Source organism: Dermochelys coriacea, chromosome 1 (genome assembly GCF_009764565.3).
Source record: "Dermochelys coriacea isolate rDerCor1 chromosome 1, rDerCor1.pri.v4, whole genome shotgun sequence".
Lineage (NCBI taxonomy): Eukaryota > Metazoa > Chordata > Testudines > Dermochelyidae > Dermochelys > Dermochelys coriacea.
Window position 1 is genome coordinate 292361130 of NC_050068.2, and position 23942 is coordinate 292385071.

The following is a 23942-nucleotide window of genomic DNA, read 5'->3' on the forward strand; positions in this document are numbered from 1 at the left end:
TTTAAAGATTTCTTCTGAAGATGCTAAAAGTTCTCTCTCTGCACAGAATGTGTACAGCAGGTAGAAGGGTCAAGAATATATTCCCAAAGCCTTTGTATGTTTCAATGATGCAACATTTAGGGTATGATTTTCAGAAGTGCTCACGGTTGTGCTATCTGCTCCAATTAAATTTCCATTGATTTCAGTGGAAGCCGTTATGCCACTGCTGACTGCTTTTGAAAATCCCACTACTCATCTAGTTGATTTTGTAGACTTTATTCCTAAATAACAAAGGTAAAAAGATAAACAGCAGATGACTTCCTAATGGGCTGTGTGTTTAAAATATATTTTGAGAGCCAGAGTACCCTGGTTGAGTAATAACTGTATCAAATATACTGGAGAAAATTATGAGGCACTGAAAAATAATAGCTAGAATGGAAGGCCATACCAAACAAAATTACAAAATTCACAGGTGAAATTGCTGTGGCCAAGATTTTAAAAAATGGATGTCTAATCTTAGACTCCTAAATCCGTATTTAGGATTTTCAGTTGTCAGGTACACTGTACTTTTGAAATTCATGCACTACTATTTTCATAAACATAAACATGGATTTAAAAGCCAGTCTTTAGGCATTCACATTATTAATTTTTTTAACCTTTGTCTACATCTATTGCATGTTTAGGCTACCACAGTCAAATTAATGAACAAGGTTATGTGATCTCAGCTGAATGACTACCCTAATAGCTAGTCAATAGCTTTTAGGACCAAAAATTGCCTACTGCCTTACCCCTGCCTAAGACAGTCATAAGATCTAGAATTCCAAGAAGAGTTATTGTAGGAAAAAGTTTATTGTCTCAGAATAATTATATTAGTATTGCAGTAAACAGCTCAATACACACATTTAACAAGTACAGTAGTTACGAACACCAGAGTTATGAACTGACCAGTCAACCACACCCCTCATTTGGAACTGAAAGCATGCAATCTGGCAGCAGCAGAGGCAAAAATAAAAAGCAAATACGGTACAGTACTGTGTTAAATGTAAACTACTAAAAGAATAAAGAGAAAGTTTAAAAAAAGATTTGACAGGGTAAAGAAACTGTTTGTGTTTGTTTCATTTAAATTAAGATGGTTAAAAGCAGCATTTTTCTTCTGCATAGTGAAGTTTCAAAGTCAATGTTCAGTTGTAAACTTTTGAAAAGAACCATAATGTTTTGTTGAGAATTACCAACATTTCAGAGTGATGGACAACCTCCAGTCCCGAGGTGTTCGTAACTCTGAGGTTCTATGGTATAAATTTAAACAAATTATCTTACTTCAGTCCACTAAGGTTAAGAATCCATAATGTGATGATTTGGAGAATCTGTCTATGAACAGTTTATGACAAGGGACAATGGAGGGTTGCTAAACCTTGATGGTTGCCCATTCATATGGAAGCAACTTCTGGTAAAGGGCTGGCTGAATCTAGGAGACCCAGTTTTCTTCCAACTCCCAGGGCTGGGGTTTGAAGGAATGGAATTTCAATTGAAGCAGAACAGAGAGATCAAGTTTTAAAACCACATAGCCTGAGAGACTTGGGGGTGCGGAAGAGGACTCAGAGAAAGTACTCACAGGAAGAACAAAGGAACAGATTTTTGGAGAAAGAGGAGACATCTTTGAAAGGAGGACCTGCCAAGATAAAAGGAAGCTGGCTGGAGGACCAAAGACTCCATGATTTGGAAAAGAAGCCTGAATGTAGGAGTGGAGTCCAGAAGAGGAGACCTGGAACTTCAAAGAGAGACTTCCAGTTTGTGAGGAACATTCCAGAGTAGTTAGGAAAGTGAGGCAGGGAATGGTGTACAAATGTTTTATTTTTTTGACTAGATGTGTATTTCTCATGCTATCTAAAGCAAAGAGTGATTGGTTTTGGAACCTTTGTAAATTCTGTATGTTAGGTGCTTCACCTATCACATGTCCCTGAAGGGGAAACCTGTAAGCCAGAATGTCCACAAGGTTTGAGAAAACGTGTGTTTAAGCCAGTGGGGAATCAGGTCGTGGGGGAGTCTGTCTTTGGTCACAGGGCCTAGGCAGTTGGAATGTGGAATCTCAGCTCTCAGAAGGTGGTACAAGATGAAGGATCTGCACCGCAACTGTGCGCCTAGAGATTCAAAGAAAAAGGCAGTGCCAGGGCTCTGCTCAGAATCAGGAAGCTTAAAAACACACAGTCCCAACATGTGGACCCAAACCAGTGGCCTCTGAGTATATAGCAGGGAGAGCTTTACCAGGGCTGTGACATACACCTTTCCCCTTAACCTCTACCACAGGTTTTTAAATTTGCTTGTTTATAGCTTAAACTCTGCAGAAAGAGTTCTAAGTAGTATGTTTGACACTGCACCTCATATTCTTCATAGTGATATTATTATATATATATATGATATGATTATGGCACAATTATGATGCGTTTTGTACAAGATGGGTCATGTAAGGAGTCATTAGAATAATTATGATTTGCTGAATACGATTATTCCATTTGTATGCATGTATCATTTTTGAATCTGAAGTTATGAATATTGACTATGTATCTGTATTACACATGTAGTCACATCTGGGCAATGCCCAGTAGGCAACACCCCAGCCAGCTATTTAGACTAAAAGTGGAAGGATCTATTCATGGTAATGAGCCATTAGGAAAAACAACAGGCCTTAGGAGAAGCTTATCTCCCACCAGGTGAGCCTTCCTGGGAACACTCCAGACTGCTGTAAGTAATGGCTGCTATGACTCTACAAGGGCACGTAACCAGGCCACGTGAATTTGGACTCCATCTTGGGATGTCTGTAGTTTTCCACAAAGTGGCTGGGAACTGGTTTTGGAACAAAGGGTCCCCACCATATGCTAAAGCTATATAAGGCAGGGAGCGACATCATCGGCTGCTCTTCACTAACCACACAAGAAAACTCCTAGAACCATGAGAGGAACAAGAACTGAACTGTGGGAAATGCAGGACCCAGGCTAAAGGGATTTCTGCCTGTGTATGAAAACCCAGGGATTCCAAGCTGCAAAGCAAGTGTAGCCTGTGCCTTAAGAATCTGAAGCCTCTATCAGCAGCCTGGGTGAGAATTTGCTAATTCATATCCTATGTTTCTAGTATCTTAGGCTTAGTTTGCAGTTTTGTTTATTTACTAGGTAATCTGCTTGGACCTGTGTGGTATCACTTAAATAAGAACATAAGAATGGCCATACTGGGTCAGACCAATGATTCATCTAACCTAGTGTCCTGTCTTCTGACAATTGCCAATGCCAGGTGCTGCAGAGGAAATGAACAGAACAGGTAATCATCAAGTGATCCATTCCCTGTATCCCATTCCCAGCTTCTGGCAAACAGAGGTTGGGGCACCATCCCAGCCCATCCTGGCTAACAGCCATTGATGGACCTATTCTCCACAAATTTATCTCGTTCTTTTTTTAAAATCTATCTTTTGTAGTTAATAAAACTTGTTTTTGCTTTATCTAAACCCGTGACTGAGCAAAATGCATGGGAAGTTGTAGCTCAAGGGGCAAAGGCTGTTGCATATTCCTCTCCACATTTGGGGGGGGACGGGACGGCGGGAGGGAAAACGGATGACGATACTCTATGAGCTTACCCTGTACCAGGGCCAGCTCTAGGATTTTTGCTGCTCCAAGCAAGAAAGTTTTGGCCGCCCCTGCTTTTTTTTGTGCCCCCCAACCTGCCCCTGACCCCGCCCCTTCCTCATATCCCCAGGCATGCCGCATCCCCCCCATTGCTTCCTGTGGCTCCCCCCTGCAACCTCCCGCCCTAGCTCGCCTCCGCTTCACCTGCTCCCCTAAACACGCTGCCACTCCGCTTCTTCTCCCTCCCTCTCAGGCAAGGGAGAGGCAGCGCATTCAGGGGAATCAGCGGAGCGGAAGTGAGCGGGGGGGGGGGGAAGCGCAGGAAATAACGGGTGGGGGCGGGATAGAGGAACCACTCCCCGCCCCAGCTCACCTCTGCTCCACCACCGCTGCTTCCCCCGAGCGCGCCGCCACTCGGCTTCTCCTCCCTCCTTCCCAGGCTTGCCGCGCGCAAGCCTGGGAGGGAGGGGGGAGAAGCGGAGCAGCAGTGGCATGCTCAGGGGAGCAGGCAGAGGCAAGCTGGGGCACATTTCTAAGGGAGGCATGGCCGGCGCCGGAATGCTGCCTCTAGAAATGTGCCGCCCCAAGCACCTTCTTGTTTTGCTGGTGCCTAGAGCCAGCCCTGCGCTGTACAGTTCCCTGTGCAACGCAAGATGGTATAATCATGGGTTTATACTCCCATGGCTTGGGGAGAGGGGGTCCTAGGCTGGAAGGTTTGTGGTTATTATGGCTGTAGCCTCCCTATTGTTGGTTCGTGCATAGACTAGTCAGAGAGCCTGCATGTAACTGCTGCTGGGTGTGTCCCTACCCGGGTGAATGCTGGTGGAAGTATAGGACCAGGAATGGCTCTGCAGCTTGTCACAGCAACACAGAGTGAGAGGGAGCCTAGGCTGTTGGGTCAGAGGGCTCAGTGGTACCCCAGTTCCATGTGGCACCCTAGGGGAAACCAGTCACAGTACTATCTACACTGTTCCCTAATGGCTCCAAATAAAAGTCACTACTTTAGTTCATAAACAGAATGCAAACTTTTTACCTTAATAATGTTCTGAAGAACTTTCTCATTAACTACAGCTTTGTGGCAAGCAGTCTTTTGGTATAAATCCACCACAACTTCCAAAGATCTCTCAGCAAATGGTACATAATTCAATGCTACCCATTCTGCCTAGAAAAATAAAATTAGTATACTACTGAAGAAAACATGGAAAAACACTAGTTATGCAATAAAAAACTCGCATTTTACATGTTTTTATGCATGCAAGATTCTCAAGAATATATTTCATAATGTAACAGTTTTGATCCAAGCAAAAAATAGTTTATGAAGAAAAGAATGCAACATTCTGAGTAAGAGAACGTGAAGTAGATTTGGGTAAGGTAAATTTTAGTAGGTCAAATGTTGTATTTTATGCAAAACTACTACATTAGGACAATCTTAAGGAAATTTAACTCACCGGTGCAAATAGCTGTATCTAGTGGGATTCCATTGTGTAGCAGGACAAATAGAATAAGAAAAATTAATACATATACAACAATTACCTCAAATTAAATTAAATTAAATTAAATTATATTTTCATGCTTACTGAAAGCCATCAGTATGTGCATGGATTTAAAGAAATTTTATTGTGTTCTATTTCTCCACAGCATACAAGATTCAAAAATTGCCCACTATGGTGGAAGAATTTTTCAAAATAGACTACTTTAAGCCCAATTAAATTTTTAATATAAAATAAAGCAAGATAGTTATGTTGGATTTCCTGGGAAGATTCAGATTTATTGTGTCTGATATTCATTAAAGGCTTTTCCTTTAGGGAGGAAAGGAAAGTTTCAATAGAAAAGAAAATTTATAGAGAGGATGAAAATGCCTGCAAAAATTAAATAATAATGAATTAATTGATAGCACAAGATGTAAAGAAAGTTTTTGCAGATGGGGGAAAATGGATGAGTCTTGGTAATTCACATCCATCTGAAGCTGAACGGACTGTTCACAAGACATCATATTAAAAACGGAACAGATATGATGCCTAAGAAATTACCTGATTATATTTTGCATTTGCAATGTGTTTCATTTCCAGCTGTCCATATTGTGGCGGTTTACAGGAAAATTCTACAAATGCCAAAAGCTGATCAAAGATTGCTGGATACATTATCTGCATGTTTTCTGAACCTACACAGATGGCCTATAAAAACCAAAAGCCAAACATTATAATACAATATTTACCCCATGAAATTTCAGCATTCAAGAACTACACCAATATTAAGAGCTTTTAAAGAGGAACTACCACTCTCAGAAAAACTAGAACATACTTTACAAAAATATAACTGCAAATTTATCAGCAATCTCTTGGCCATATTTGCTATGTTTATTTTTTGTTTGCTCTTGCTATGTTATAATCTTAATTTTTTGAAACAATACAATAAATTCTGTGAGAATAGATTGGTGGCATAAATGCAAGATGACTGCTGTAGGATCAAGCAGAAACTCGCCTCAGCAAGCATGATGCTCTGTATTAAGCCAGAGTAACAAAATTTGTGTCTTGTCTGTTGATCGGTGCCACAGTGTTTTGAAGTCCTACTCTCAGGAACATTTAACACTGCAAGAAGTCGTCATCACAAGGCTTTAATTGGTAGTTCAAAAATGATATATTGTAAGAAGGAATGCACATCAAATGAGGACTATACAAAAGATTTCAACAGAACTGACAACCATAATACAGGGTTTTCTAGTTAAGACATACACAGAAGATGTCAATGGAACGGTACAGGATGACGATTTCCTGCTGCTATATAAATTCTGAGGCAAAGCCAAGACATTTATTTTCAAAGCAGAAGCCAATGATCCCATAAAGTTACTCCACTAATTTTCTTTAACATCAAATGTCTTGCCCCTTCTTCCTTGGGATTTTCCAAACCCCTCTCCATGTTAGAAGATTCCCTCCATTTATTCCTTCTATGGCAAGGAACTGATTAGGCGAGATATGCCCAGATGATCCCAGTAAGCGAACCATGACCCATACTGCAGAGGAAGGTGAACAACTTCCAAAATCCCTGCCAAGCTAACCGGGGGAAAATTCTTTCCCAACCCCAAATCTGGTGATTAGTATGCCCACGAACATGTGAGCAAGACACACCAGCCAGATATCTAGAAAGAGAATGCCCTGTACCGTCTCAGAACATTGGTCCTCCCCATCCATTGTCCCACTTCCAGCTGTGACCAATCTCTGATGCATCAGAGAAAGGCAAAAACAAACAAACAGAATACATCTGGTCAACTGTGCACCAGGAAAAAAAAATTCTCTCTTACCCCTGCAGGAGACTGACTGAATCTCGGAAGTATAAGATTTGATTATAGTCATTATCTTAATGCCAACCTGCAAGTGTTATGAACATAATGAGGGCAACATAGGCCATCCTGTTCTCCCCACGGCCCATGAAGGAAGGGTATCCCTCTAGGGAAGTAATAGATTCCAAAACCACACAGCTCACAGAACTTCTCCCAAAAACTGTATTAAAGCATACCTTTTAAAAATACATTTAATCTTGTTTTAAAGACTCCAGGCAATGGCGAGTCCATCACCTACTCTGATAAGATAATCAATTGTTTAATAACCCTCATAATTAGGAAATGGTGTCTTATTTTAAGGTTGAGTTCATCTAACTTCAATTTCTAGCCATAGGATCTTGTTATGCCTGTCAGCCAGGCTGAAAAGCCCCCCATTTTCCATTTGCAAATCCTTATACCAGTGATCAAGTCACCTCTCATTCTTCTCTTCAATAAGCTGAATAGGTTGAGCTCCTTAAGCTCACATCTTAAAGCTTGTTTCCCAGCCCTTAGATCATTTCCACATCCTTCTTGAAGTGTGGACATCAGAACTGGACACAGTATTCTAGTAGTGTTTTTAATCCATATTAGGTATAGAGCCAAGCTCACTTCCCTATTTCTATTTGATATTCCCCTTTTTATACATCCAAGGTTCTCATTTGTGTTTTTTTCCAGTCATTCCTATGTTTTCATGAATTGCTTCAAAAGAAGCAAAATTATCTTTTACATAAGAATAGTACATTACAAACCCAGAAGTAACTAGGCAACTAAGCTTAATTTAACTAAACACAGTGCAGTGGCAAAGCAAAAGAACCAATACATAGTATGGTTTACCTTTCAAAGGACATCTAAAGCTGTATTATTACCTTTTGTAAGACATCTAAAGCTGTAAGCACTGCTTCCTGCAAACTTGTCAAAACTGCTTCAGTATAAGATGGCAGGATGAAAGGGGAGGCATCAGAACTGATTGGAACTGAAACAGCACCATGTAAAATGACACCGAGCTTTTGGAGATCATCCATGCTGAAACCAGTTCTGATGTGTTGGTAGAGAGCTGGGAATATCTGAATTAAAGCTGTGAGAAAAGGTTGGCTGGGTATGAAAGTCAATTTCTCACAAGTAATTGGAGGCTTTGTACTTTCTGAGCCAATCCTATACCAGGTGTTCCAGGCAGCCCACCAAAGATTTAAATCTTCAATCTCATCTATTACAGGTGGCTCGGATTCATTACATCTTCCAATTCTTTCTCCTATAGAGTCAGTTCTCATGAATGATCTGCCCAGACCAGTAGCAGTCATTGCCCCTAGGAGGGCAGGCACATTAATAGCAGGTGGTGTATCAGGTTTCTCTGAGTCTCGGACAGGAGAGACAATTTGTAAAATTTCCTGAAAACTTTTCAGAGCAGCCAAGGAAACTTCACTGTTTTTGCTGAGTGCTGCAGACTGGATGTGATCAAGAAGAACATCCCAGGCTTTGGAAAAATCTCCTATTAAAAAAAAAAAAGTTGAATCAGTTTGAGACTTTTTTTTGCCCCTTCATTTCATAGGAGTTGGAGGGGAAAGGTACCTGCTTTCAAAGAAAGAATCAGTTTATGTGTGTGCATCATTTTTGTTCACAAAGGAGAATTATATCATTGTATATACCAGTGACACTTAGACCTCAGTGGTTTTGGAGCCAAATTAGCAATCATTATTACCCAAAAGGGCCACAGTAATGTGAATTTATTGTTTCATTTGCTATAGTACTACCTATTTATATCTATATCATTCTCACAGCAAATAAGTTAATATCTTAGCGCAAGTTGATAAATTAATTGGTTAAGAACATAGTAAAAGCATTTTTATTGGTTATATGTACAGTTGAGATATGTACATATTATTGCAGCAGGCTATCCACACCCCATGCTGCAGAGGAAAGCTGAATAAACTCCAAGGTCCCTACCGATCTGACCTGGAGGAAAATTCCATTCCAACTCAAAAACCTGTGATCAGTTTGGCCCTGAGAATGTGAGCAAGATATACCAGCCAGGCATCTATGAAATAGGATTCCGCTCCACTCAGTGTCCTGTCTCCAGCTCTGGCCAATCTCTGATGCTTCAGAGAAAGCCAAAACACTCCCGACACACACACACACACACACACACACACACACACACACACACAGTATCTGGCCAACTGTGCATGGGGGGGGGAGGGGAATTCCTTTCCAACCCCTGCAGACAACAAGCTGAAGCCCAGATGCCTGTTGATTTCAACAGGAGTTAAATGTATATAAAAGGTCACAGGGTCAGATCCCTAGCCATTCAATATGCTCTCACGGTTCTCTTGATGATACAAAATTCCATGACAATTATACATTCATGAAGTCATGGGTATATTGTATAGTAGCCAGATATTGAGGGAGTTACTTAAGAGATAGGCACTCCTCTCTACCTTAATTATATCAATTAGAAGTACAATCACTAAATTGGAAATACCTAAAATGGTGTATTGGATTAACAAAACTTTGAATATATTAGTTATACAAAACTTAATTTAGTAAATGAAACGGAAACAATGGGAAGATTGGGGGGTGGGAGGTTGCTAATGAATATACTGAGAGAATTATTCTGCTGTTAAACATGGCATCTAGTCTTCCATTTCCAATTTTCTGTGGTAACTCACTTGTTTCAATTCATTATGCAGCAGGGAAATGAGGCCAGGGTGCTCTAGACCAATTCTCCTATGGCACTGAGCTACTAGAATGCAAGAAAGCAGAAGCCAGACTTCACAGAGACAGAGTACAAGAATAGGGGCCACAGAGTGGAGGCCTGTAGACATCAGAAAGGAATTTTCAAAAGATTCGAAGTTGGGTGCCTAACTCCCTTTGGCTCATTTGAAAATGCCAATCTATATAAACTAGGTAAGGAAATATGTGGCAGCAAGGTACCTCACCTAAAACTAGTGTGAAAACACATGAAAGAAACCTAACAAGATCAAATTAAAATAAGAATTTTAATACAAAGTGGTAAAGGGAGGAGTAAGTACATATCCAAGAGGTTATGAAGTGTCTTCAAAGGAAAGCTAAATGTAGAGGCCTTTTTTCTGCAAAGTTTAAATAAGTGGCTACTACAGAACATGGCCATAACTCCACTTCCCTGTATTGGGACACTGTTACCACGACCTTTCCCAAAAATTCTCCGTGAAAAAGCCAATTTATTATGGATGTTCTATTCACAGTTCCACTGTTAAGGTTGAATTTGGCATTTAAAGAAGGGTTGCAATCCCTTTGTAATGAAGAAACTGTGTACCCTCCTCAAAATTGCAGCATTCAATCTTTTAGTACAAAATGAATTTTCTGGGAATTTACAAGTAAATTAGTTAATTTGCTTGAATTAATAAAAAATTGATCTCTGAAGAAATTTAGCATCCTCTTCAAAACGTATCATATAGCTAAATGAAGAAACTCTGTTATGAACAACAATGACACAATGACTCCTAATCCTACATATTTCTTTTAAAAAACTACACATTGCATCAGATCTATTCAGCAGGAAGGACTAGAAGTAAAAATACATGAGGTGATGTACAATGAAATTTGGGGGAAAAGCATAGGAGGAAAGTGGGACGGTTTGCATAATGGAAAGTAAGGGGCAGGAGAGTGGGTTAAACATTTAAGGTATCTAAAACAACTTTAATTCCAACCTCTAGTGACACCATTCAGTAACCCAATAAGACAATTCTGGTAGCGCATAATACTATTTGTAGTCCCAGACTAGATTAAACTGACTTTTAAGGACACATTAAGATTTTCTATTTTTGTCACTACAGGAGGAAGTGAAGATTGTTTGGGTGCCTTAACTGTGCCTTTCCACTGCTTAACACGTATGCATTTCTGTTAAATTTAACCTTCACTCTGAATTTTCAGTGTTTGCAACGTTTGGGGTTGTTTTAATTACAACATTCCTGCAATGTTTTTACGCATAAATCACTAGTACGTATGCAACCTTAAATCTGGTTTTAGATAGTTTAAATCCACAACTAGAAAATAATCATGAAAACGTCATACCTCATAGTACCCCTATTTCATCACATTTATTCAAATGACTATTTCTACTAGAATCTGCAGGATATCACATGTAGTCAAAGCCTTTAAAATTAATTAAAAGGAAACAAAGCAGATCAAATATTAATTTTGCTTTTCTTTTACCTTTTCTCATAATCCGTCATGGCAACGTGACCAAGTAGATAGCAAAAATTCATCAACACAGCTTGAAATTACCTTTCACCACCTATATCTATCTAAATCTATCATTTTTCCATTTTGAATGTATTTAAGAAATGCCATTTCACACTTTACAGTACTTAGAAAATGACGTTCAAAGTACTTTTGCAATTCATTAACTTAGAACCCCGCTATGCATACAAGCCTAACTCAACTGAAACATTTTATCTATGTTAGACTGTAAGCTCATTTATGTTATACGTTTGTACAGTTCAAGCAGTGTCAGCACTTGCTAATTAATCCTACTTTATATATGTAATAACTTTTCAAATTCCCAAATGGTGAGTTGTTATAAAAAGGGAGAGGAGAATAAGTAAGGAATGCCAGAGAGAGCTACAAGGAGGGTGAAAAGAAAAGGAGTACTTGTGGCACCTTAGAGACTAAAATTTATTAGAGCATAAGCTTTTGTGAGTTACAGCTCATGAAAGCTTATGCTCTAATAAATTTGTTAGTCTCTAAGGTGCCACAAGTACTCCTTTTCTTTTTATGGATACAGACTAACACGACTGCTACTCTGAAAGGAGGGTAAAGAAGCAGAGTGAAAAGAAAGAGGGTGAGAAAAGCAGAAGAGAAGAGATGGGAGTGTAAAAAAAGGGAGAATAGCAAGCAACGTAAGAGAAGAGACAAAAAGAATGATATGGCGAGAGAAAAGGAAAGATTTAGAAGGAAAAAGAACCGATGGATTTACCAGTGTTAATTTCAGCTAGTGAATCAAATAAATAATTTGAACTAAAAATAACATGTCCTTAGGAGGGAAAGTGGATGGATAAAGAGGAAGAAGAATCACTTGAAAGAGAGTGTAATCTTCAATTTCTTCCACTTCATAATGAGTCACATTTCCCCCCCTTATAAATTTCCCTTGTTCCTTTTTTAAAATTATGTTTATCATTGACTGTGCTAGTGGACCCCCAATTTTCCCCCTCCATTAATTAGTTCACTCAGATGCTCATATGAAGGATTTAGGAAACTTTACAAGGATGCAGCTTAGAGAAAAAAGCAGAAAATAGGACAGAAGAAAGCTATATATAAATGTTAAAATATCAGGGCCTGTTAATAGTTTGAGACAACAGAACATGGTTTCTGGTGTTAGGAATTCTCTCTCAGCAACTGAGGGGAATGAAGGACGTAAATTTACATGTAGTGGTTAAGCACAGGAGTTTATTACGTGCAGCGCTGGCTGAGTGTTACTGTGCTTATTAGGCTCAGAGACACTGTTAATTAATTGATTACAATGGAATATATGGATTTTTTATGGGCAGGGGAAAGTGGCAGGGTAGGCAGTCCCATGCCCCCGGATAGGTTTAGCTGCAAGACATGATAGCACAGTAGCCAATGGTTAAAAGGTTACATAACGTCTCTGCCCATGGTCTCAAGTTAACAAATTAACATTTAGCATTTAATTAGTACTTTAATAAATGTATTAGTATAACATATATATTGAATTTTGATTTGGGGTCCATAGGAATGAAGTAGCTCCTTTGATTGTCTAACAGATAATATCTAGGGGTAAAAGCAAAGAAACAGTGAAAGTATATGGCAATAAAGATTGTCTTTTAAGTTGCTTATTTGTGTTTTAAGGCAGGCATTGATCCCTGGGAAAGGGAGGAGGCCATATCTTATACTGACATGCTTGAACCTTTCATAAACTCAAGGTTGGATGTGTGGGAAGAACATCTCCCTACAGAAGAAAACTATTACAACAGAAACAGGGCTTCTTTGTTCTATTTGCAACTTTGAATAAGACACAATTATTGCCCCCAACATTTGGTGTTTTGCTGACCAGGCATATTTTAGCAAAAGCAAGGTTATCTTTGGTTATTTTGCTTTCTCTTAGCTATTGCTAGACCTCTGACCTCTTGACCAAACTCTAGACTTTGGGCCTGTACACAAATCCATATACCAGATTATTACATTAGCAATGGATTTTAACCCTTCAGTGAAACAACAGCATTTTTGGCACTGATTCAAGAAATGTTTACAAAATTATGTTTTTAACAAATATTTGACACCTGGAGTGAGGAATAATAGAATTAACATCAAATGTAGCTGCACTTGGAATTTAAGAATTCTAATTTTGAACACCTGAGATTACAGGCTCACCATAGTTAAGTTTCAAAGCAGATACTATAGAATACATAGCTATAAGATTAAATACTTTGCCAGTGATCTAACTGAAAAAAAACTTATCACAAAACAAATTAAAAGTTGTATTACAACATCTGGCAATAATATTAAATATTTTAATTGTTACATTTGACATAACTGGGATCTAGTGGGCCAACTGCCAACACTGAAATTGTCTGACCAAATTTTATTAGTAAAAAAAAAACCCCCACTTTCCAAATATTAACCTACCTAAAGGTTGTAGTAAGTATCTCCTAGTGTTGAATATTCTCGCTACTCCCGCCAATGTTAATACCCATGTCTCAGCCCATTGTTTCTCTGCAGTATCCCTTGAATGATGAATGAGAATATTGCCTCCTCCTGACTCAATCTTCTCTTTATCAGCTGTCGAGGAAGACTCTCTAACCCTATCCAACAGGTGAAACAGAACCTACGATATTCAGAAAAAGGATTCATTGATTATTTAAGTCACATATTTCAACTTATGTAAATGTAACAAGGAAATAAAATTGCGCACATTTTCTCCCTTTTCCTGTCAAGTCCCAGAAAGCACCCTATTTCACCCAGCCTTCTCCGCACCTGTGGAGGTGAGGGTACCTGAATCAGCCAGCTGATCAGATAAGTTGACATGTGGTTCTTGAGATGATGAAGGGCTACTATCATCATGATCAGAAACTTTGAGAATATCCTTAGTGCTAATAAAAGACCAACACACTGACAATGCTTTTTCCCAGAGAAAATCTGAGAAACCTATGAAATGCCTCTTTAGTAGGTATGTGCATTTGTCTCTTCTTTAGATTGGCTGATGCCCAGAGATCAATAGGTCTGAAGTGCCACACAGATGGCATGTGTGACAGCAGAATCAAGCTAGGTATGATCATAGTGGAACACGAGTCCCACAGGGCACAAGCAGTCTGCGCAGGTTCTAGGTCAAAGGGATTTTCACACATAGGCTTGATTGGCTGAAGAGGGCCAGAAACAGAAGTGGCAGAAAAGCTAAGCTTTCTATTAGATCAGCCCAGTCAAAAGTAATGGATAAGGAATTACTTTTTTCCATGTGCTCTTCCCCAGGAAAAGGAAATTGCTTTAATTTTTTCCAATTAGAAACAAGATCCATGTCTTCCTTTCTATCTGAGGTAGAAGGAAGACTGGGTCTTTGTTGGCCATGCTGCTCTCACAAAGGGCACCAAAATTTTATGCAAAGGAATCATGCATCTACCTGTGCTGAGAGAGTAAGAATGAGTAAAACAACAGTCCAAGACTAGGGGATACAAACTGAAGTACTGGTGTCAATTGCATGAGCACATTTGTGTGGAGGGGAAAAAAAAATCAAGATTATGTAAAAATGGTGATAAGCTAGCCTAGGGACAACACAGAAGGAAAAAGATACAAACAAACTGGAAGCTCTAAAAAAAGTTTAAGACAAAAGAATTGCTAGCTACTTTGTGTGTGTAAAATTATGTATTATCTTCTAAAATCGTATAAAAATTAAAACTGGTATTACAATAAGAATGTGTAAGAGATGGAGACTACCAAAATGTGGATGCTGTATTCTACAGCATCTTTTTACTCAGTACCTTCCATATAACTGTGTGCCATGTTGAATGCTGAAGTAAAGTTCCATGGGCACCAACTGTAGAAAACAATGTCTGTCCAGCACTCTTCCTAACTGCAGGTCGTGGATCTACACACAGTTCCCCCAGCTTGGCATAGAGACAGAGCCAAAGGCAGTCAAATGGAGGTGCTGGGTGGAAAGGACGGTTTAACAACACTCCCTTCTCTTCTGCCTGCTTCTGCAATACTGCTTCCTCTTTGTTCAGCTCTTTTTCAATGGTTTCACCTCTTTGGAAGAAATAATCTGAAATATTCCACTACAAACAAAAAAAATTTAGGAACACATTTTATGTATGGAAAAATAAATATTTAAATACACATTGATAATTGCTCTGATTGTGAAGAAGCAAAGTGTTTCTAATTTTCCCATTTTAAAGTGTACTGCAAAATATGTCCTAAGCAACTCTTAGCTCTACTGACTAGAGAAGGATTACATTTAATTATTCTTAAAAACAGAATATCAAGAACTATATTTATTTCCAGGCTTCAGTTTTTAGGCTCTCAAACTGAATATACAAATTGAAATATCAGAAAAGGATTATTAAAATCTATAATGTTTCTACTAAAAATGTTGATAATCATAATATCTCTGCAACTCCATTCATTTTACATAATCATGCTTGTTACAATAATAATTTACTTAAAGATAAATTCTTATCACTACATTTACATTTACTTCAGTGGGAGTTTTATGAGAGAATGACATGCAGTTTCTGGCCTTTATCGGGAAAACAGTCTAGACATTAACTAGCATTAACAAAATTAATTAAATAAAAGCCACACTAATCCTCATTATGAATGCAAATGAAACTCACCAGCAAACCAATTGATGTTAGGCTAATGTTTAGTTCTTGATTGTGAAGTCCAAAGCTTCCTGCAACTTCAACAACTATTTGTAGGCAAGTGCATGGCATTGTTGGTAGGAAGTCTGTCACAACCAACTGAAGACACTGGAATGCAGTCCGTATTAAGGACTCCCTTGAGAAAATTGAAATAAGGTACATGTTATTTTTTTTTTAAGAGGGTACAAATCATTCTATTGTTATGCACCAGGATGCAACATTACTATAGAAGGATAATCAGATTTACATACTTGCTCTAGAGTCAAGCAAAATTTGAAATACATTTAGGATTTGTCCCAATTGGGGAAAAAAAGATGTTTGTGGGTTTTGTGTGGACTTCTGTTTTGTTGTTCTTAAGAACGTGTTAGCTAGCACATTCTAAATTCTAATGCAGAGAAGGCAAGTTGTACTTTAGCACGTTGGCTAAACCAACTGAAGCACAGGCTCCCCCAACTCTGCCAGCTTTCACGTGCTGAGATACAACTTGCTTGTCTAACTGGAGCTTTAGAACCTGTTAGCTAGAACATGCTAGCTAACATTCTATAATAATATCCTTGGCAAAATAACCCCTAAATTAGGTGGCAAGACTGAACTGGCCTGCAGAAAGTGGCAGGAAAGGAAGAAACCAAGGAGGAATGGCAGGATGCAGCTAAGCAACTGGATGTAGCAGGAGAGCATGTCTAACTTGTAACCCCCCTTTCTTCATTTTTCTTTTCATTTTACGGTGTTAAACCAAAAATCTTAGTGGTATAATTAAAGCTGCTGTTTCTACTTGTTCTGAGTTGACATGGAAACATTCAAAGACGAAGTGGTCGCAAGGAAACTTCAGTGGCTTCAAACAAGTAGATGCTATTTCAGCCTCTAAGGTGCCACAAGTACTCCTTTTCTTTTTGCGGATACAGACTAACACGGCTGCTACTCTGAAACCTGTACAGAAGTTATTATCCATGCACAGTAGCTGTTTTGAAGCTGATGTGGAAGTCTTTGTTAAGGGCGGACATTCCAGCATGTACACACATATGCCCTTAGTTAGAAGCTAGAAGATCCAGTCCAGTCAGATCCAGCTCAGACTTTCAGGGAGAAGATAGAGCTGGCAGGGGTAACCCAGACAATCTATGGATTGACTCTCAATACAGTTTCCTGTAATTTTTCAGAAATCAGTGGGATTGAGATTAGAAAACTCCATAAAAGAGGAATCGCGGACTGGAGTCAACTTCTTTGTGAGCTGTACTACATCACTGAATCAAAGACAGCTAACAGCTACAGAAACTAAGGTTTTTTCCTTATTTCAAATTGTGTGCACACTGTGTTTTGTGGATGCCGAAACAACTGGTTATGTGGTACAAGTGTTTTATCTAATTGTCAATATAATGCCTATGGTGAGACTACATGAAAGAAGATTATCTATGATTGACAGAAGTCCCGATGACTGTATTTTCTGTGAGGTTTGAATAGAAATATATTTTAGGATTTAGGCCAGTGTTATATGCTTAATTTTAAAGGAAAATAACTCTCTAATTAGTGATGTGAGTCTAGCTAGGGTATGATGTAACTGCTGTGCTGTAATGGTTTATCTTTGGAGTGTTATTCAGTAAAAAGACATCTGACATTGCTAATTGTGTGTGTAACTGTCTTATGGTAGAGACTGGTACAGGATTCCTAAGAAAAGGAAAATGAATCATATTGTAATTTCCACTTAATATTCAGACGGCTCCTTTGGAAATTCAACTGTACACTGTGAAAATACTGTAAATCAAATAGAAGAGTTCTGTAGCACACAGCACATATAACCTACATAGGTTATATGTAGGTTATATACAGTTGTATTTAAGCTTCACTCTGGAGCTTCCCTAGTATTTGACCCAGAGTCCACCATGCTTGGATTATAGAAGCATGGCTCAATCCAGAACATAAATTCAGAGAAGGTCCAGAGTGTAGTCTGAATAGAGGTGCATCAGTTCTATATTGGCTGAGCCCTGTGAATAAAACGTTTGTTTTCAGTTACCAAGCTCTACAAGTAAGAAAAAAAAAAAACACACCAGTTACCCATCTTTTGTAACCGTTGTTCTTCAAGATGTGTTGCTCATGTTCATTCCAGGTATTCGTGCACGCACATGCATAGTCATCGGAGATTTTTGCCTTAGCGGTATCTGTAGCATCCTCTTGAGTGCCACGCTCATGCATTGGTATATTAGGTGCTGACGACCCTATGCCCTCTCAGTTCCAACTCCGACTGAGGGGCAGGAGGGCGGGTAATGGAACAGACATGAGCAACACATCTCGAAGAACAAGTTACAAAAGGCAGATAACCATTTTTTCTTCGAGTGCTTGCTCATGTCAATTCCATTCTAGGTGACTCACAAACAGTATCCTCGGAGCTGGGTTCAGAGTTCACGGTCTTGTGGCTTCTAACATTACTCCACAGAAGCCAACATCTTCCCGGGCCTGCTGGGTAAGTACCAGGGTGAAAGTAACTTAAAGGACTTACCAGTACGCTGGAGTCCTGAGGGGAGTGTTGCCTCAACTGGAAGAGGCAGGGCCTTTAAATCAAGCGGCCGGAGCCCCAGGGCCTTTAAATCACCCCAGAGCTACCAGCTGCAGAGGCAGCAGAGAGCCCGGGGGCTCAGGGGCAAATTAAGGGGCTCGGGGATCCAGCCGCTGCGGAGCTCCGGGCCCTTTAAATCACTGCAGGAGCCCTGCTCCTGCTACCCCGGGGCTCCGGCAGCGGGGCTTAGGCGCTGCTTTGAAGGGCCCTGGGCTCCCTGCTTACTTTCACATTTGGTAAGTGCATAATGGGATGAGAACGTGTGGACGAACAACCGGCTGGCTGCTCTACAGATATCCTGAATAGATTAGGAAAACTGCTGAGGAGACTTACGCCCTGGTTGAATGGGCAGTTACAATCACCGGAGGTGGCACCTTTGCCTGATTGTAGCAGCAGTGAATGCAGGCAATGATCCAAGAAAAAATTCTTTGAACGGACACTGAACGATCTTTCATCCCGTCGGCCACCGCAATGAACAATTGCAACGACTTGCGAATTGGCTTGGTCCTTTCAGTGTAGAAGGCTAGCGCTCTCCTGACATCTAGGAAATGCAATTTACACTCCTCCACTGACTTATATGGCTTTGGAGGAAAAAAAAAAAAAAAAAAAAAAAAAAGACAGGTAAGTAAATGTCGTGGCCCATATGAAGCTGCTAGACCACCTTGGGTAGAAAAGCCAGGTGTGGCTGCAGATGGATCTTGGCTTGTAGAAGACCACGTAGGGTGGTTCTGAGGTAAGCGCCCTAATCTCAGAGACCCAGCAGGCAGATGTTATTGCAACTTGGAATGTGACTTTCCAGGACAGGAGGAGGAGAGAGCAGGAAGCCAGAGGCTCCAAGGGGGGTCCTGTAAGTCATGACAGCACAAGATTCAGGTCCCATTGTGGAACAGGGTCCCTGATGTGCGGGTAGAGGCGCTCGAGGCCCTTGAGGAACCTGGCAGTCATGTCCTGGACAAAAAACGACCTATCCTCGAGCAGTGGATAGAAGGCAGAAATAGTGGTCAAGTGGACTTTGATCATTGAAAAGGACAGTTAGATGCAGGAGGTAGTCCAGGATCAACTGCAGCAAGGCCTCTCAGGCCGAATACCTTTATCCGAGGTCCAACAAGTGACCGCTTCCATTTGGCCAGATAGGTCGCTCTGGGGGAGGGCTTTCTGCTGTCCAACAGGACCTACTGGACAGTGGCTGAGCACTCCTGCTCCTCTGCATTTAACCATGCAGCAGCCAAGCCGTCAAGTGCAGCGCTACCAGGTTCAGGTGCAGAAGACTGCCGTGGTTCTGGGACAGCAGGTCTGGCCTGAGCGGCAGTTGTAACGGAGCAGTCAGCGAGCGGTCCAGAAGCGTGACGAACCAGTGCTGGCGTGGCCAAGCGACACTCCGAGGATCACTTTCGCTCTGCTTGATTTTCATGAGGACTATGTGAATCAGATGCACTGGAGGGAAGGCATACAATAGAGCCCCCAACCACTGGAGCAGAAAACGTCCAATGGGGAACCTATGTCGATCCCCATAATTGAGCGGAAAACATGGCATTTCCAGTTCTGCCTGGATGTGAACAGGTCCACCTGGGGAGTCCCCCGCCTCTGGAAGATGGAGCTGAACACTTCTGGGTGGAGGGACCACTCGTAGCAAGACAAGAAAGTCCTACTGAGGTGATTTGCCAAAGCGTTCCTGGCCCCGGGGAGGTATGAGGCTACAAGATGGATGCCATGTTATACACAGTAGTTCCAGAGCTTGAGGGCTTCCTTGCAAAGGGCAGATGGTGTGGCTCCGCCCTGCTTGATATAGAACATAGCCGCTATATTGTCCATCAGGACATGGACCACCTTGCTTTTTAAGTGAGGTAAGAAGGCTCGGTAGGCCAGGAGAATCACTCTGAGCTCCCTAATGTTGATGTGTAGGGAGTGATCATGACTTGACCAATGATGTTGCGTGCTGGCATTGCCCAGGTGGGCTTCCCACCCCAGATCTGAGGCATTGGAGATGAGGGTCACCAATGGGGATAGAGCCGCAAAGGTAACTCCCACCAACACCAATGCAGGACTCTGCCACCAGGTGAACGACGACATTATGTGGTCCAGGACCCTGGCCACATGGTCCATGCTGCGTCTGTTGGGGACATAGACCAACGCAAGCCACATCTGCAGGGACTGAGGTGAAGCCGCACATGGCAACCCACATACGTGCAGGCCGCCATGTGGTTCAACAAGTGCAGGCACATGTGAGCAGTAGTAAGAGGATGGTCTTGCATTCATGAGATGAGGTCCTCCATGGCTTGGAACTGAGCCTTGGGGAGGAAGGCTCTGGCCTGAGTAGAGTTGAGTACCACTCCAATTAACTCTATGCTTTGTAGCAGAATTAAGATTGATTTTTTTCTCATTTATTAACAGCCTCAGGTCGCAACAGGTGGAACAAAAAAGATCGAGATGCTGCCACACCAGATCCCGAGACCAACCCTTTATTAGCCAATCATCAAGGTATGGGTAAATTTGAACACCCCAGCACCTCAGGTAAGCAGCCACTAGTGCTATGCACTTCTTGAACACTCTTGGGGCTGACGGAAGACCGAACGGCAATACCTTGAATTGGAAATTGTGCTGGCCCAGTGTAAAATGAAGGAAGCACCTGTGCCCTGGGAAAATGGAAATATGCATCCTTCAGGTTGAGGGCAGCGTACCAGTCTCCCAGATCCAGGTAGGGGATGATGGAGGCCAGGAAGACCATGAGAAACTTCAACTTTTTGAAAGACTTGTTGAGACGACGCAAGTCCAAAATGGGTCTGAGGCCCCCTATTGCTTTCGGGATTAGGAAGCAGCGGGAGTAAAACCCCTTTTCTTTTCATGTCTCGAGGGACCTCCTCCACTGCCCCCAGGCACAGGAGCGTCTCTTGGACTAGGAGTTGCTCGTGAGAAGGGTCCATGAAGAGGGATGGGAAAGGGGAGTGGAAAGGAGGGTCAGCCATAAACTACAGGGTGTAACCTGAGGATATTACTTTGAGCACCCAACGGTCCAAGGTCAGCCGAGACCAGGCTGAATAGAAGGGGCAGAGGCAGTAGAGGAAACTGTGGATCCTGGGTGGTGACAGGGCTGTCATCCTCGAGCACAACCTCAACATGACTGCATCTGGTCTCCTTGGTTCCTGGAAGGGCCAGGCTGAGAAGATGAATGGGAAGATAATGTGTGTTGCCGCTTAGACCCCTTGTCTCTATCCTTTCTCCTGTAGATGCTCAACTGGGGAGTCTCTGAGGACCTAGACTGTGGAGGCGGAGGGCAGAACTGCTTCCTGGATTGCTAAGGAGTATGAAGGCCCAAGGAGAGGAGGGTGGCATGGGAGTCTTCAAGGCCATGGAGTCTCAAGTCCTTGAGCTTAGAGAAGAGCCCATCCCCCTCAAAGGGGAGGTCCTGTATAGTGGCCTGCATCTCCTGGGATAACCCAGAGGACTGCAATTAGGAACTGCACCTCATAGCCAACACAGAAGTGACCAGCCTGGCCACTGAGTCAGTAGCATCCCAGGCCCCCTTTGCCACCACTGTGCCTTCATCCACTAAAGCGGTGAACTCCTGAGCTTGGTCCTGTGGGAGAGCCTCCTTGAATTTGTTAAGGGAGTCCCACAGGTTAAAATTGTACCTGCCTAACAGGGTCTAGTGGTTAGACATCCAAAATTGCAGGCTTGCCAAATAAATCTTTCTGCAAAGTAAGTCCATAGAAGATTAGGGTTGGAAGAGACCTCAGGTGGTCACCTAGTCCAGCCCCCAGCTCAAAGGAGGGCCAACACCACCTAAATCACCCCAGCCAGGGCTTTGTCCAGTCTCTTGGAGTCTGTTTTTTGGCGTGCCACTGACTTGGCCCTGCCTGTCCGTTTCATTAATGGCAGACATGATCAGTGATGCCGCTGGAGAGTGCATATACAGATATTCAAACCCTTTCACAGGGAGGTAATACTTCTTTTCTGCCTTCTTAGAAGCAGGCAGAATTGAAGATGGGGTCTGCCACAGTGATCTGGCAATCTTAAGGACCTTTGGGTGGACAGGCAGCATGACCCAGCCCATGGGAGGGCGGGGGTCGCCTACCTGTTTGGGAGGGACCCGCTGCTGTTTTGTCCAGAGACGACAACGACGACAACAAGTGCACTGCTAGGAGAGGAGCGGGTTCTGCTTCCTTCTCTGGGAATGGCTCCTTAGGTGCTGCAGTTCGATGCACTGCCTCCATGTCAGATTCGGTACCGTATCCCGACTCCACTGATGGCAGTACTGGGGGCGGTTTGTCCAAGTCCACCAGGGAGGATGGTGGGAATATGGGACCAGCATCACGGACACGCCCCACGGGTTCCAGTATGGCCATTGAGCGGGCCACTTTCCCTGCTGCCATGCCGTCTCTGCAGATGCCGCGCCGGCTTTGCAGCTCGGTGGTGAATCATCCCTCCTTGGAGAGGTGCTGAACTCCTGGTCCAAGTCCAACCATTGCCCTTCTGTTGACCAGGGCAGAGCTGTCGAGGCCTGAGTCTGCTGACTGACACTGGTCAGCAACCAGTGAGGAGAGGATCGGTGACTGCCTGATGAGCGGTACCAGGGGGGAGGGAGACTGGTGCAAATATTTTCTCCTATGTAGTTTATCTTATAAGAATAATGAGAATAACTAAACATCTAATATTTTTCTATTACTATTAAGTTCTTGATCTGAATGATATTGTGAAGAAATGGAGTTCTGCATATTAAATTATGCATTCAGTAAGAGCTTTTCTTTTTAATAATTTTAAATTTTTAGCCTCTTGCGCTATCAGAAAGAATAAATAAGCACCTGACTTAACTTCTCTGTATCAAAAAAGTGTGGCTTATTTCTTGCCCTCTCTGCTTGTTTTTTAGGCTTCTAAACAGAGATTATTAAAATAAATTAAGATCAACACTATGTAGCGATTGCTCTATGGCCCAGAGGGAGAAACCATTAAACATTTTCTGAGTTTAGTTGCTAATATTTCTAATCTTCCAACAGGGTGCATATACAGAGCAGGGATATTATAAAGTAAGTTCTATCTTGATTAGGAGAATAAAAGGAAGGACATCTGTAATGAAGATACTTAGGAACGGAAATCACCTCAGGCCTTTTTCTTTATTGTTGCATGTATTTTCATAAGCTAGCGGAAAAAGCCTCCAAATTTCTCTTGTGAATCACTTAGTTATTTTGTGGGAATTGCTCTCCTAAAATATTTCAAACAAAAGCATGCCATGGGTTTATTTTGCCTCTAATAATCTGCCAGGTTTAATGTAAAATTTATCTGTGAAGTTACTCTTGTCATTCATCAGTATTTTTACTGTCAAAATTCACCATTATTATCAAAATGTATTTAATTCCACAGTAATATAAAAGAGTAAAATACCCTGCATAAGTCCCTCTCTAACAAACACATCTTTCAAAGCCCCAACCTTTCCATAACATATATACTAATGGCATTATCAGTACAGATCTTCAGATTTTCAAGTGAATTTTTTCCAGTCTTTTGAAAGATTAATTCAGTAGAAAGCTGACAATCTGTGCCTTTAGGCAAAACTTCTTTTCTGTGGAGTCCAGCCATTTAGAACATAGAAATAACTAAGAAAAATTATGAATATTCGTAAATGGTGAGTTCTCTGCTCTTCTTATCTATATCAG

General features: G+C 41.5%; 1 protein-coding gene across 7 annotated transcripts in view; it reads right to left on the bottom strand.

Moving 5' to 3' along the window:
- The window catches only part of MON2 (MON2 homolog, regulator of endosome-to-Golgi trafficking), a 164407-nt gene that overhangs the window by 40205 nt on the left and 100260 nt on the right, over nucleotides 1–23942 (bottom strand). For 4 of the 7 annotated variants that reach the window (XR_006274838.1, XM_038396881.2, XM_043494092.1 and 1 more), the window contains exons 23-29: nucleotides 15723–15885; nucleotides 14871–15164; nucleotides 13525–13723; nucleotides 7773–8392; nucleotides 5621–5764; nucleotides 5039–5056; nucleotides 4624–4752 (exon numbers count right to left, since the gene is read on the bottom strand). Coding sequence is in view for 6 of the 7 variants with exons in the window: in XM_038396881.2 (XP_038252809.2) it covers nucleotides 4624–4752; nucleotides 5039–5056; nucleotides 5621–5764; nucleotides 7773–8392; nucleotides 13525–13723; nucleotides 14871–15164; nucleotides 15723–15885 (1567 nt within the window). In the remaining variant the exon portion in view is untranslated. The remainder of the gene's footprint in view (nucleotides 1–4623; nucleotides 4753–5038; nucleotides 5057–5620; nucleotides 5765–7772; nucleotides 8393–13524; nucleotides 13724–14870; nucleotides 15165–15722; nucleotides 15886–23942) is intronic. The other 3 variants (XM_043494084.1, XM_038396926.2, XM_043494107.1) reach the window with 2 other exon arrangements.